The following is a 12,095-nucleotide window of genomic DNA, read 5'->3' as shown; positions in this document are numbered from 1 at the left end:
CCTATAACTTATTACTGCAGCCTCACCCCTCGAGAGAGGATGTTTGTTCCCCCTCTGGCCTCAATTCTAATTGAAGCTAGACCTTTAAAATAAAAAATAAATTTGATCTCGCCTCTCCCCTCCATACCCCATGAAGTTTAGCATGAAAACATTTCTTTGTACAGCAGAGTAGAGCACGGGTCCAGCAATAAGAGAAAAGCTGCATTCATTACACCTTTTAGCTCTGATGATGTTATTGACTTCTAGCTTTTATTCATTTCAATTTAATTTGACAGTTTGGCCAAATTCTACCCTCAGCGGGAGCGGTGTGTACATCCAAAAGGAAGAATTCATCCCAGAGTTATCTGTTTATTTCAGATCAGATGTTTCTGGTAGTAAGCACAAAAAGAGTAAGGTTTGTGAGCTAGCTGTAGCAGCTGGATAGATCTCTAGGGAGCAGTGGGACCTGGCCCACAGACTGGAGAGGACAAACATGTAGCGAGACATTAGGAAAAGCAATTGGCAGAGTCTCCTACATCAAATCCTTGCTCATAACAGGAAATTCTGTTAATGGGCTTGTGTTTTTGAGAAGCCTAATTCACAAGATACAAGGCCATCCCCATCATCCTTTTGATTATCAGTTCTAGTTGCATCCTACTTCAACTTTAGTGGGCTAGCCAGTTGGAATCTTTAAGACACCTCAACTTTGCCAGCGCAGCAAGCAGCTTGGAAAACCCTTATCATACCTCAATGACTCCATTTTCAAGCTTGGGTGGTTCTCCACAAGACACCGGATGGCAGGTAGGTAGGGTACCGCTCCAGTCTCCTGTGGCCTCACATGTCCTTTTCTTTTCTCCTTTGATATAGAACCCTTTGTTGCAGCTGTAAGCCACCACTGCTCCAAACCTGTAGTTGGCTCCACTCTTATAGCCATTTCTAATACTCGGCGGTTCCCCACAGCGAACTGGGATGCATTGGATGGTCAAAGGAGACGGAGTCCACTGGCCACCTCTGTTGCACTCAATCTTAGCAGATGTGTTTAGGACAAAACCTTCCATACACTTGAAGCTCACGGCTGAACCAGCAGGAAACTTTACTTTATTAACTGATTCCAGGATGGTGTACGACACTGTGGGCGGCCTCTCACAAAAATCAGCGACGCAGTGGGGCATCTTCATGCCAGCAGGAGGCACCCACTTCCCTTGAGCATTGCAAAACAGCTTGGAATTGTCCTCCAAGCTGTAGCCATCTGAGCAGTAGTAATAAGCTATATCGCCAAACAACCGATGGGCGCTCTCTGGAGAAGCATGTTCCACATGGGGAGGTTCATCACAGGAAACAGCCAGGCACTGCTGGCGACTCATGCTCCACTCACCACTGGCTAAGCATTCTACCGTGTCAGGGCCACTTAACGTGTAGCTGTGGATCAGGAAAAAACCAACGACATATGGAGTTAGACTGATAACTGAAGTGTTAAGCCACCCCACATCCCCCGGACAACTCTACAAGTGGAGCTTCCTAGAACTGTGAAGCGTCCACTTTAGACAATAGTCACAACTCTCGTGTGACTGTTTACTGCTTAGATACTACGCCAAAGGCTGCTATAGAAAAACCTATTATCTATGGAGAAACAGGTTAGGTAGTCTGGCTCTCTGGACACACAGCAAGACTTTACCTTTTGGTAAAGCTTTTCCACCACAGTCAGAACAACATTTACAATAACAATCAACCTTCCGCACCAAATGGAAACAAACCACAAACTTCTACCCAAAGCAGAGCTGCTTATAACTAGAGAAGGAAGAAGAGTTGAAGACTCTATGAAATCCAGTGGGTTTGCTATGCCAATCTAATTGACCTATGAAGTACTCAGATACTATGGAAAGAGATATCAGTACAAAATCCTAAGCTAGTTAGCTAAAAATATTGTTGTTAATGGATATATTGTCATTTGGTAATGACTCCTCCATAAGAAACCACCAACATATATAAAAAGAAATACTTTTAAAATTCAGTATGACATGTAATTTGTTCCCAATCCTTCACAAATACTGCAATTTTAATATGTAGTCAGTGGGTAATATTATATTTAGCAAATCTGTCTCTGGGATTTGATCATAAGCAGCACGTCATGCTGCCAATTATCCCACTTAAACTGCAGTTGTTTCAACACAAAATGTGTTGTCTGTTTATTTAAAGCCTTACATTTTCTGTGGTGTGTTCATACAAAAAGACAATGAACAACAACCCACTGTGAAAGTCTCTGATGAATCTTTGCAGCTGAGGGCTGGAAATGAACTGTTTAGATTTTGTTGGCCACATCTGTAAAAGTACTCTTGACTTTCTGCAGTATTTATTTTCAGACACTGTTGGCTGGGATTCCATGAAAAAAAAGCATATATAAGTGCCAGTTTTTAATATGACCCATCATTAGATTCATTGCTATAGGGGTGACAGCTGTTTTCTCCAAATGCTTTTAAGCCGACCTGTTTAAAACACTTGTACCATAAGTACCAAAGCATTTTGAGTCGAAGCACATTTAAGAAAAAGAAAACGAAGAATTTAATGATATCAGACACAATGTTGAAGATTTCAGCTTGGAAGGAGAATGATTGTACATTTATTTTGTTCCTTTCATCAGGAAGGAGAACAAAATGCTTTATGAACTTAGACCCTGACCTTGCAAAGACTTAACGTGTGTGCTTAACTTTATGCACTGAGTAGCTCTAATGACTTCTGCAGGACTACTCCCAGTGTGTAAAATTAAGCAAGTGTGAGAACGTCTTTGCAGGACTTTGCAACCTCCTCTGGGATGAAATATGGCGTAAAGTACAGACCCCTTTACGCGTGAAGCCGCTTAATGTGCGGTAGTGCCAGGCCTCCCTGTGCTACCTATTTAACATGTGAGACTCGTTAACACACAGTACAGGAACTTGCTCTGTTGCGCTACAGATTTGCTCACTAACTCGCTGACACAGAAATCGACGGGAAGTGCGGAGTGGAAACATGTTGTACGTCTTTTCCGCCGATGGTGGGGGAAGGGGCAGCAATGTTAAAGCGCTGCCGCGGCAAGGGACTGTCCTTTAACGTTGGTGCCCCTTTCCCCCGGCGGCCCTGCCGGTAGGGACCCTGCCAGCAGGCTGCCGACGTGGCAGGCAGCGCTTTAAGGATGGTCCTTTGCCGCGGCAGAGCTGGACCACTGACGGGGGGACACAGCAACGTTAACGCACTGCCGCAGCAAAGGAGCCTGCAGCACTTTAAGGTCCCTGCCCCTTTTGCCCCCTCATGGCGGCCGACGGGTGGGGGGGTGGGTGGGGCGCAAAGGGAGCAGCTGCCCCGGCGCCGACGACCTAAAACGGCCCGGGGCTCCGGACGCTGCTACCACAGCAGCAGCATCCAGAGCCCTGGGCCCTTTAAATTGCCACGGGAACCCCGGGTGGTGCAGACCAGGCGGCCTGGAAGGGCTGGCTAGGGGGTGCTGACCCCCCTTCCGGGGGCCAGAGCCACCCCAGCCCTGTACTGGTAAGTGTCGAGTTACTTTCACCCCTGTGTAGTAATAATAATGTTTGATTAGATTACACATTTGAATTGATATTCTTGCAAAGCGCCGTTAACAGATAGGCCTGCAGTATTTGGGACACTGTGAATATGTATGTAATCCTAGATAATTATACATGTATATATAGATATCTTAAGATATTTCAGCATGGCCCTCTTAACCTGCAGTCCGTTAACATGCGGTCCTGATGGCTTGACTCCTAACATCTGCGTGAAAACGGGTCTGTACTGTATGTTTAAAAATGCACAGAAGTACTACACAGACAGAAAATGAAGGACACTGCATAGCTGAAACTGCAGAGAGATGTTCATGAAGGCAGAATGTAATTCACCCAAATTAGAATCTGGCCTTGACACCAGGATTAATATCTCTGTTCTCTAGTGGGAGGAAGGAGGTCCAGTGGTTAGGGCACAGCCTAGGATGTGGGAGACCTGAGTACAATTCCCTGCTCCACCATGGACTTCCTGTGTGACTTTGGGCAAGTCACTTAGCATCTCTGAGCCTCAGTTCCCCATCTGTTAAATGAGGACAATAGCACTGCCCTGCCTCCCAGGGTGTTGAGAGGATAAACACATTAAAAGATTGTGAAGCGCCTTGAGATCTACTGATGAAATAGTCACTATTCATTTTATTATTACTCTAATGAAAAGAGCCATGGGATCCTTGATTTTACAAAATGTCTCCTCTCAAATATGGCACGGCCAGCATCACACCATGCTGGGGCTCTGTTTCAACAGTGACTAGAGGGAAAGGGGCTCCAATTGAATTATCAGTATCACTGCCTTCAGCAACTGGACTTCCCTGTAGCTCTCCCATTCAAGTATGTATCCCATCTAACTTTAGCTGGCTTGTGAAACCTGACAAATGGCCTGGGGAAATGGGCTATTTGTGACATATACAAACTTTCCACGTCACAAAAACTGTCAATCACCTTTCATTTCCATCTAGTTACAACCGAACCAATAATTAATGATTGAGCATCAATAAAACAGTCATGTTCTTACGAGCATGTGACATCAAAGAATAGCATTAAGACACAGCCTTACAGCGAGCGAGCTGCTGTGTGGCTTGACAATTTTCACTCATCGTGGGCTTTATTCTAATAGTGCTAATGTACATACCCTTCCTTACACATGTAAGTGACTGTGCTGCCAAAAGTAAAGTTATTCCCACTGATCATGGCATCTTTGATGGCAGGAGGGGATCCACAAGAGACAATTTTGCAGACTGGTGGTATGCTGTTCCAGTTAGCCGAAGCTTCACACACAAGTACTGGGGGACCCTGTAGGCTAAGAGAATTAAAGGTTATTATTAATCTGTAACCACAGTTTGTATGGGGGTGGGGACAGAAGCCGGGAGCTCCTTGAAAATACCTTCTAGCTATAATCCTAGCCCCAGTGAAGTCATGGGGAAGTTTGCCATTAATTTAATTGGGGCCAGGATTTTACCCTCTGTTCACAAAATATATGGCTAACTTTGTCAGAATAGCAGTTGATCAGAACTACTAGAGGAGAAAGCTGACAGAGTCTGTTCTGGCCTGGATCGCTCTACTGACCCATATAAAACTCCCATTGAAGAAAATGGAACTTTTGCCCACCTATGGACTGCAAGATTGGGCCATCAGTGTTTGAATTAGGTTATTCATTTATACACCACCACAATGTGCATCTGTAGAACTCTGAAACTTGATTCACCCAAAAGGCTAAGGGACATGTTGATGTTTAGATTACTTTTCAAAAAGTCATTCATTCCCTGTAGGATGTTAAAGGTTTTTGCTGGCTGAGGAAAGGCCTAAGCTATTAGAAGTTAGCTGATCTTTTGGTTTCTTTAGCTACAGTAACACCAAGGGATATGCACAAAATGGCAGGGTATAATTCACCGGTGAAAGGCCATCTCCAGTGCTGAGCCACGGCACATAAGGGATGTGGCACTGCCAAGGAGGTGGGCTCTGCTCGGGCTTGGAACATGCCGGTGTGAAAAAGAACATGTGGGGTGGACTACAGAAGGGACTGGATCCATGCTTGCACAGATGCCACGACACCCAGCGGAGTGGTGACTACCAAAAGGGATGGTGGAGTTCATCTCCCAAACATCCAGGGAGGATGGCCACAAAAAGCTCAATTATTTAGGCATTGTGCAGGAATTAAAAAAAAAAAAAATTAACCCATACTATTCAAAAGAGCCTTCAAAATACATTGATGCAACTGGTATTTGTGAAACAACACTATACATTAACTGTAATTTTCATGTAATAGATTTCATCGATAAAAGAAGCCATGATCTATATGATATGTATTGTCTGGTTGGCCTAATTCTGCAGTCGTACACAAAGCTTCCATTTACTTTAGTAGGAATTATGCCCAAATTAGGAGTGCAGGATTGAGCCTGGACTGTAGCTATAGGGCCCAATTCAACCCTGCCTTGTAGTTTAAGTAGTCATTTACACCAATTGAAAGTGAGCACAAAGTATGTGTAAAAACACTACTAAATCAGAATCCTCCATTCACTTACACCTGTGTTATCATTTCACACCGCTTTGCGCTCATTTGGACAGATGTGAATAATTGCACAAGGTAAACGGCAGAGGAGAATTAGGCCTAGAGTATGTATATATGTCAGTATAGGTGTGTGTTTGCAATGGATATAGATAATATTAAGGATTTTTTAATTTGCACAGTAGGTAACATGATTAAAGCTATTTCTTTTAATCTAATGGGGGTTATTTATTTTTAATTGTCTGCTAAAAATCTGTTTACAAAAGGCTCAATCCACAAATGTAAAATGAAAACGCCAGCTTAAAATAAATCACTATTTTACTGATTTTATTCATTCATTAGAATGGCTATAAAGGTCACTTTAATTTACAGAAGAACCTTTTTAGCTGGCATTTTAAGATCACTGCAAAATAATAATAAAAATAATTTTGCATAAACAGATAAAAGCTAATTAAGTGTACTGCAGCCTTTCAGATGTAAAGAAGAACTTTTAAATATGGTTCTGATATTGGGTTAATTTCCATATGTTTGAAATGTGCTTCACAGCTTGGTGATAAAGAGAATGAATTAAACATTAATAGGATGACTGATGCTACATGAGCGCCCCCCAAATGTTGGCATGTTGTGTGAAACACAGAAAGTATCTCAAAGATGAAAAAAATCCTTAAATCTATTATTGTGTTCCTCTGACACTCTCTACATCAGATATGAATTAGCCATTCCAGCAAGTCTTTACGTTTTATCAGCATCTTCACAGCACCACTTAAGAGTGCCTGTAACTTGATTATCATAGAATCATAGAATATCAGGGTTGGAAGGGACCCCTGAAGGTCATCTAGTCCAACCCCCTGCTCGAAGCAGGACCAATTCCCAGTTAAATCATCCCAGCCAGGGCTTTGTCAAGCCTGACCTTAAAAACTTCCAAGGAAGGAGATTCCACCACCTCCCTAGGTAATGCATTCCAGTGTTTCACCACCCTCTTAGTGAAAAAGTTTTTCCTAATAGCCAATCTAAACCTCCCCCACTGCAACTTGAGACCATTACTCCTCGTTCTGTCATCTGCTACCATTGAGAACAGTCTAGAGCCATCCTCTTTGGAACCCCCTTTCAGGTAGTTGAAAGCAGCTATCAAATCCCCCCTCATTCTTCTCTTCTGCAGGCTAAACAATCCCGGCTCCCTCAGCCTCTCCTCATAAGTCATGTGTTCTAGACCCCTAATCATTTTTGTTGCCCTTCGCTGGACTCTCTCCAATTTATCCACATCCTTCTTGTAGTGTGGGGCCCAAAACTGGACACAGTACTCCAGATGAGGCCTCACCAATGTCGAATAGAGGGGGACGATCACGTCCCTCGATCTGCTCGCTATGCCCCTACTTATACATCCCAAAATGCCATTGGCCTTCTTGGCAACAAGGGCACACTGCTGACTCATATCCAGCTTCTCGTCCACTGTCACCCCTAGGTCCTTTTCCGCAGAACTGCTGCCTAGCCATTCGGTCCCTAGTCTGTAGCGGTGCATTGGATTCTTCCGTCCTAAGTGCAGGACCCTGCACTTATCCTTATTGATTCTACAGCTTTTACCTGTATCCACTGTTACATTTATATGATGCAGTAGAAAGGTATGTCATGCCGCTCAGTGTGTATTTTCCATTGTTTATGTCCTGTGGGCTAGGACATGTTACTATTTCACAGGCAGGAGGAGCATGATTCCAAGCACCACTAGCAAGGCACGATGTTTCCTTTTCACCCATCAGATTGTATCCTTTGTTACATCTGCATTAAAAGAAGAAAATCAGTATAAAATACATACATCTTGTTTGTATAGGATTCTCCCCAAGCAACCCTTTCATCCCCCCCACCCACATACATTACAGAGTGCACAGGATTAGTGCCATTACAAAAATTTGGCTCCACTGATGAACAGCCAAGTTTTCACCAGATTTATGCAAAGGAGAATACTTGTGGCTTCAACTTAAATATTCTCAGAGATCTAAAACGGCTTTGTAGGCTCAGGATTTCTCGCCTCCCTGTAGCTAGGGAAATGCTCTCTCACCCCACTAAAAATCGATGCGATTCCGAGGCATCAAATTTTCAACAGCACCTAAGTGACTTAGGAGCCCAAGTCCCATTTACAAAAGTGACTGAGATACTGAGGCGCCCAAGTCCCATACGCTTCCAATGAGATTTAGGCTCTGAAGTGCTCAGCTCATTTTTCAAAATAGGACTTAGACTCCTAAGTCGCCTGGCCTCTTTTGAGAAATTGAGCCTAGGTCCGTTAGGTCAGGTAGGCTCAGGCCTGAACAGAATGCAAAGGCCAAAACCACAGAGGGACATTGTGGCTTCAGTCTTTAACTAGCCCCTATGTTGTGGATGTGTCCTCAAGTCCCTTCACCATCCTTCTGGCCAGTGGGTGGAAGGATAGAGTTATACTACATACCCCAGGAGACAGTATGGATGGAATAGTATTTGAGCTAGGGCTGAATATTTTATTCAGAATTTGTAGAAATGCCAAACAAAGAGATTTCACTAAAAAAAGCTGTTTCTTTGGGAAAACAGAAAAAATTTACCTGGGCCCAACTTGCCAAATTTTCACAAAAAATGTAGGTTTTTGTACCCAGCTCTGCAAAGCAAAAGGGACTATTCCACAGGTCTGGTTAGTATTTATGTGTCTTTTACAGCATGCACAGTGGACACCATTAAAAACGCAACATTTCCTACTCTGCAGTGACTTCTGTGATATCCTGGCTATTCAAAGACCCTCTTAAACTCTTCTTTGACATGATGCTGAGAAAATACTTGGCAATCATTAGGCAGCTAGTGTGCTGAGACCACAGCCTATCATGCTGGCTAGTATTGTCTCGTTGTTTCCTCTTGCTCTCTCATCTGTCTGACTGTATTCACCTGTCGATTTTTGTCTTATACTTAGACTATAAGCACTTTGAGGCAGGGCCCTATTTTTGTTCGGTGTTTGTGCTGCACCTAGAGCAATGAGGTCTAGGTCTGTGACTAGGGATCATAGGTGCTACCTCGATACATATAAAAATAATAATACAGGCTGATACCGGGGTAACTGGGTTTTTGGGGTGATGAATGGGGAGAGAGTAATAGGCCCACTATACTGTACTAGCATTATTTCAAGGGTTTTGTTAATATACAGCCCATTACGTGGAATAAGTAAAACATCATATGCTAACTACAGAATGATTGTCCAGGTACAGTGCTCCGCAATATTCGTTTTCTACCCTGTATATTAAAATAAATGCAACCTAGTATTGTATAATTTGTGAACCCATGAAAGGATTAATGGGTGAGGTTTTGGGTGGATTCTGTTCATTGTTCCATTACTTTCCCCCCACTTTGTGCAGGTCAATTAATCTCTTATTAAATCCAGTTGTTGTTTTTCTCATTTGCTTCCAGACTCTTACTACAGTACTGCTCCAAATACAATGAATCTCCTACCTGTACAGCACCTTCTTGCCATATGTAAAATTTGAGCCCTCAATGGCACCATTTTCTGGAATAACTGGACTACCACAGGATACAGCTTTAAAGAGAGAACATCAAAAATAATTGTTTAGACAGCACAGGTCCAAGTTGCAAACAAGAAAATTCCGTTTTCTGTGGAAATGCCAACTAGGGCTGAATCCCGTTGGCCTTACTCACACAAGTACTTGCAATGAGGACATAGTGGGGACTTGCCTGAGTCAGGGAAGCGGGATTTGCTCTTCCAGGAGTAACTGATTTTGCTATAGCTTTATTTGTTAATTATTGGAAACATCTTGGTTGCTTTCATGTCGCACTTTTCTCCTAATTGAGGAACAAGGAGCTGGGAGGACCTTTGTCGTCCTATGAGAAGATATCATCTAGGCAAGCAGATGCTTCATTGCCTAAAATAGAACCTTGCTATGTGCTACTGTCCAGAGTGTCTGCTTTGGCACACTAACAGACTTTTGTAGTCAGCAGTTTGGGCACCAATTCAGAAAAGCACTTTGTCTCTATTAAGCAAAATGCTTACACATGTGCTGAACTTCAAATGCAAGCTCTGCCGGATTAGGATGGGACTAATCAGCTGCTTAAAGTTAATACATGCTTACATGCTTTGCTGAATTAGGGCCCTAGTGTCTGTGAAACGTCTGATCAAGATAAATTATTTTTAAAAGGGTAAATCTTTTGTGTCAAGGGGCACGATCGCTTAACAATGAAACTGCACATCCCTTTACCGATTTTACTAATATCACTGTCTAGTATAACAGGTGAGAGAATTTTAGACAGGTGAGTAGAATTTTAGTCTACTCTACTCATCACTATTTATGCTCTTTGAGTTTTGGACAGCTTAGACAATGAAAATCAATGAAGTCAGTTTCACCTTTGTTTATAGTTAGTTTCATGCAGAGGTTTTCAGGGTTAGGATTAGGGTTAAAAGCACTGCAGGGGAATGTTCATTTAAAGACAGCCATTTCCACTGGATTTTTTATTTTATTTTAAAATTTGCATCAAATTCAATTTGACAATGTCGTTTTACAAAACAACATTTCAGAAAAAGTAGCAAGCCCTTAGGGATGTGGAAGCAGAGGAGGAATGGTACACGGATGCTTCACGTTGCTCAAGAGGTCCCTTGGATAAAGGTAAAGCACTGATGGGCTTCTTTGTGCTAGTTGGTCACTGCGCCACGGGACCTCCAGGAGTACAGTGTGGGGGTGGGGGTTAAAACAAGGGAAAAAATGACCAGAAAAGCAGGCATCTTTTCATAGAAGCTTTGTGCCTACTGTGTCATAACGACCTTGCTCTTTTGTTGAAATAGGGGGGTAATTGCCATTTTAGCAACCAGAAGAAGATGGTTAGTAGTTGCCAAAGCTTCTGCACCTCTGTAAATCCAATATGACTATGCTGTACTACAATTCTGGACCAATATATGATCCAGCTCCTTCCACATCCAGCCATCATTGTATATCCAGGTTTCCCAATGGATGTCCCAGTGCTTGAACCAACTGCCAGTGATGGTCATATTATGAGAAGCACAACAGGAGAGAAATATAACAGAGCTATCATTACTGTTCCAGAGCAAAATAGCCTGAGAATAAGCTCAAAGCCATTTCTGGGACAACTTGGTGTGGCATCCATATCTGTAAGTATAATTTCATTGTGTGGCAGAACAGATTGCATCTCTGCTGCTAGGTGCTGAGAAAATGTGTCTTTATTAGCATCTGTTGCTTCCTCAGTGGGAGTATAGGCTACAGCGATGCACAGTTGCCCATGGCAATGCATCAGCCTTGCATATAGTGGTCGATCAGAAATATGGAGCCACATTGTGAGTGCACATGGCGTTCTCCTGGATAATGTAGAATAAACTTGGACTGTCATAAGTACAGTCATTTGAGAAGCCGTAGATGTCATTCCAAAACTGAAATGCTACAAGTAATGCCACCAGCTATCTGATGAGACATTTCAAATTTTGCCAAAGAAATCTGAGGCCAGAGTGTGCCATGACAACATTGTATGTAAATGTTTACCAGTTATTTTTCAGGTGAGAGCAAAAGGGGACTGTGAAGCTTAGTTTGAGAACTTGGCAAAAGAGGCAAATGAGGGAATAAGATCTAATAAATTACAACCTGCATTCAAAGCTATGAAATAACTTTGATCCAAAATTGGAGTTTGGGCAGAGTTTATGCTGCTAAATAAGTCTGATGGTAAAACATGCTCAACCAAGGAAGAAGTCCTCAAAGACAGAAAGAATACTCAGAAGAAACATGGAAAATTATAGACAAAAGAAGAAAACAAAAGGCTCTAGTACTACAACATGTGACTGAAGAAACAAAACACACCTACGGGAACTTTGACAAAGTAGTAAAGAAATGATGCAAAAAAGAGACGCGAAGTTGGCTAGAATGTAAGGCTAGTGAAGCTGAAGAAGCAGGGGAAAGAAACGATGCAAGAACAGTCTACACGATCCTGAAACAGTTAACAGAATATGGATCAAAATTGAGAAGTGTCACAGTGAAAGGGAAACCAGGAAAAATGTTGAAAACACAGGAGGAATAAGAAAATAGATGGGTGCAACACTTCAA

The 12,095-nt window shown here is 42.6% G+C and overlaps 1 protein-coding gene across 1 annotated transcript in view; it reads right to left on the bottom strand.

Annotated features, from left to right (window-relative positions):
* The window catches only part of SVEP1 (sushi, von Willebrand factor type A, EGF and pentraxin domain containing 1), a 150,045-nt gene that overhangs the window by 40,819 nt on the left and 97,131 nt on the right, over nt 1–12,095 (bottom strand). Inside the window, exons 33-36 of the mRNA XM_077816485.1 lie at nt 9,490–9,574; nt 7,612–7,803; nt 4,657–4,824; nt 726–1,398 (exon numbers count right to left, since the gene is read on the bottom strand). Of these exons, the coding sequence (XP_077672611.1) occupies nt 726–1,398; nt 4,657–4,824; nt 7,612–7,803; nt 9,490–9,574 (1,118 nt within the window). The remainder of the gene's footprint in view (nt 1–725; nt 1,399–4,656; nt 4,825–7,611; nt 7,804–9,489; nt 9,575–12,095) is intronic.

This window comes from Eretmochelys imbricata, chromosome 5, assembly GCF_965152235.1.
Source record: "Eretmochelys imbricata isolate rEreImb1 chromosome 5, rEreImb1.hap1, whole genome shotgun sequence".
Classification (NCBI taxonomy): Eukaryota; Metazoa; Chordata; order Testudines; family Cheloniidae; genus Eretmochelys; species Eretmochelys imbricata.
The sequence above is the reverse complement of the archived record's forward strand: the minus strand, read 5'-3'. Positions and strand labels throughout refer to the sequence as shown.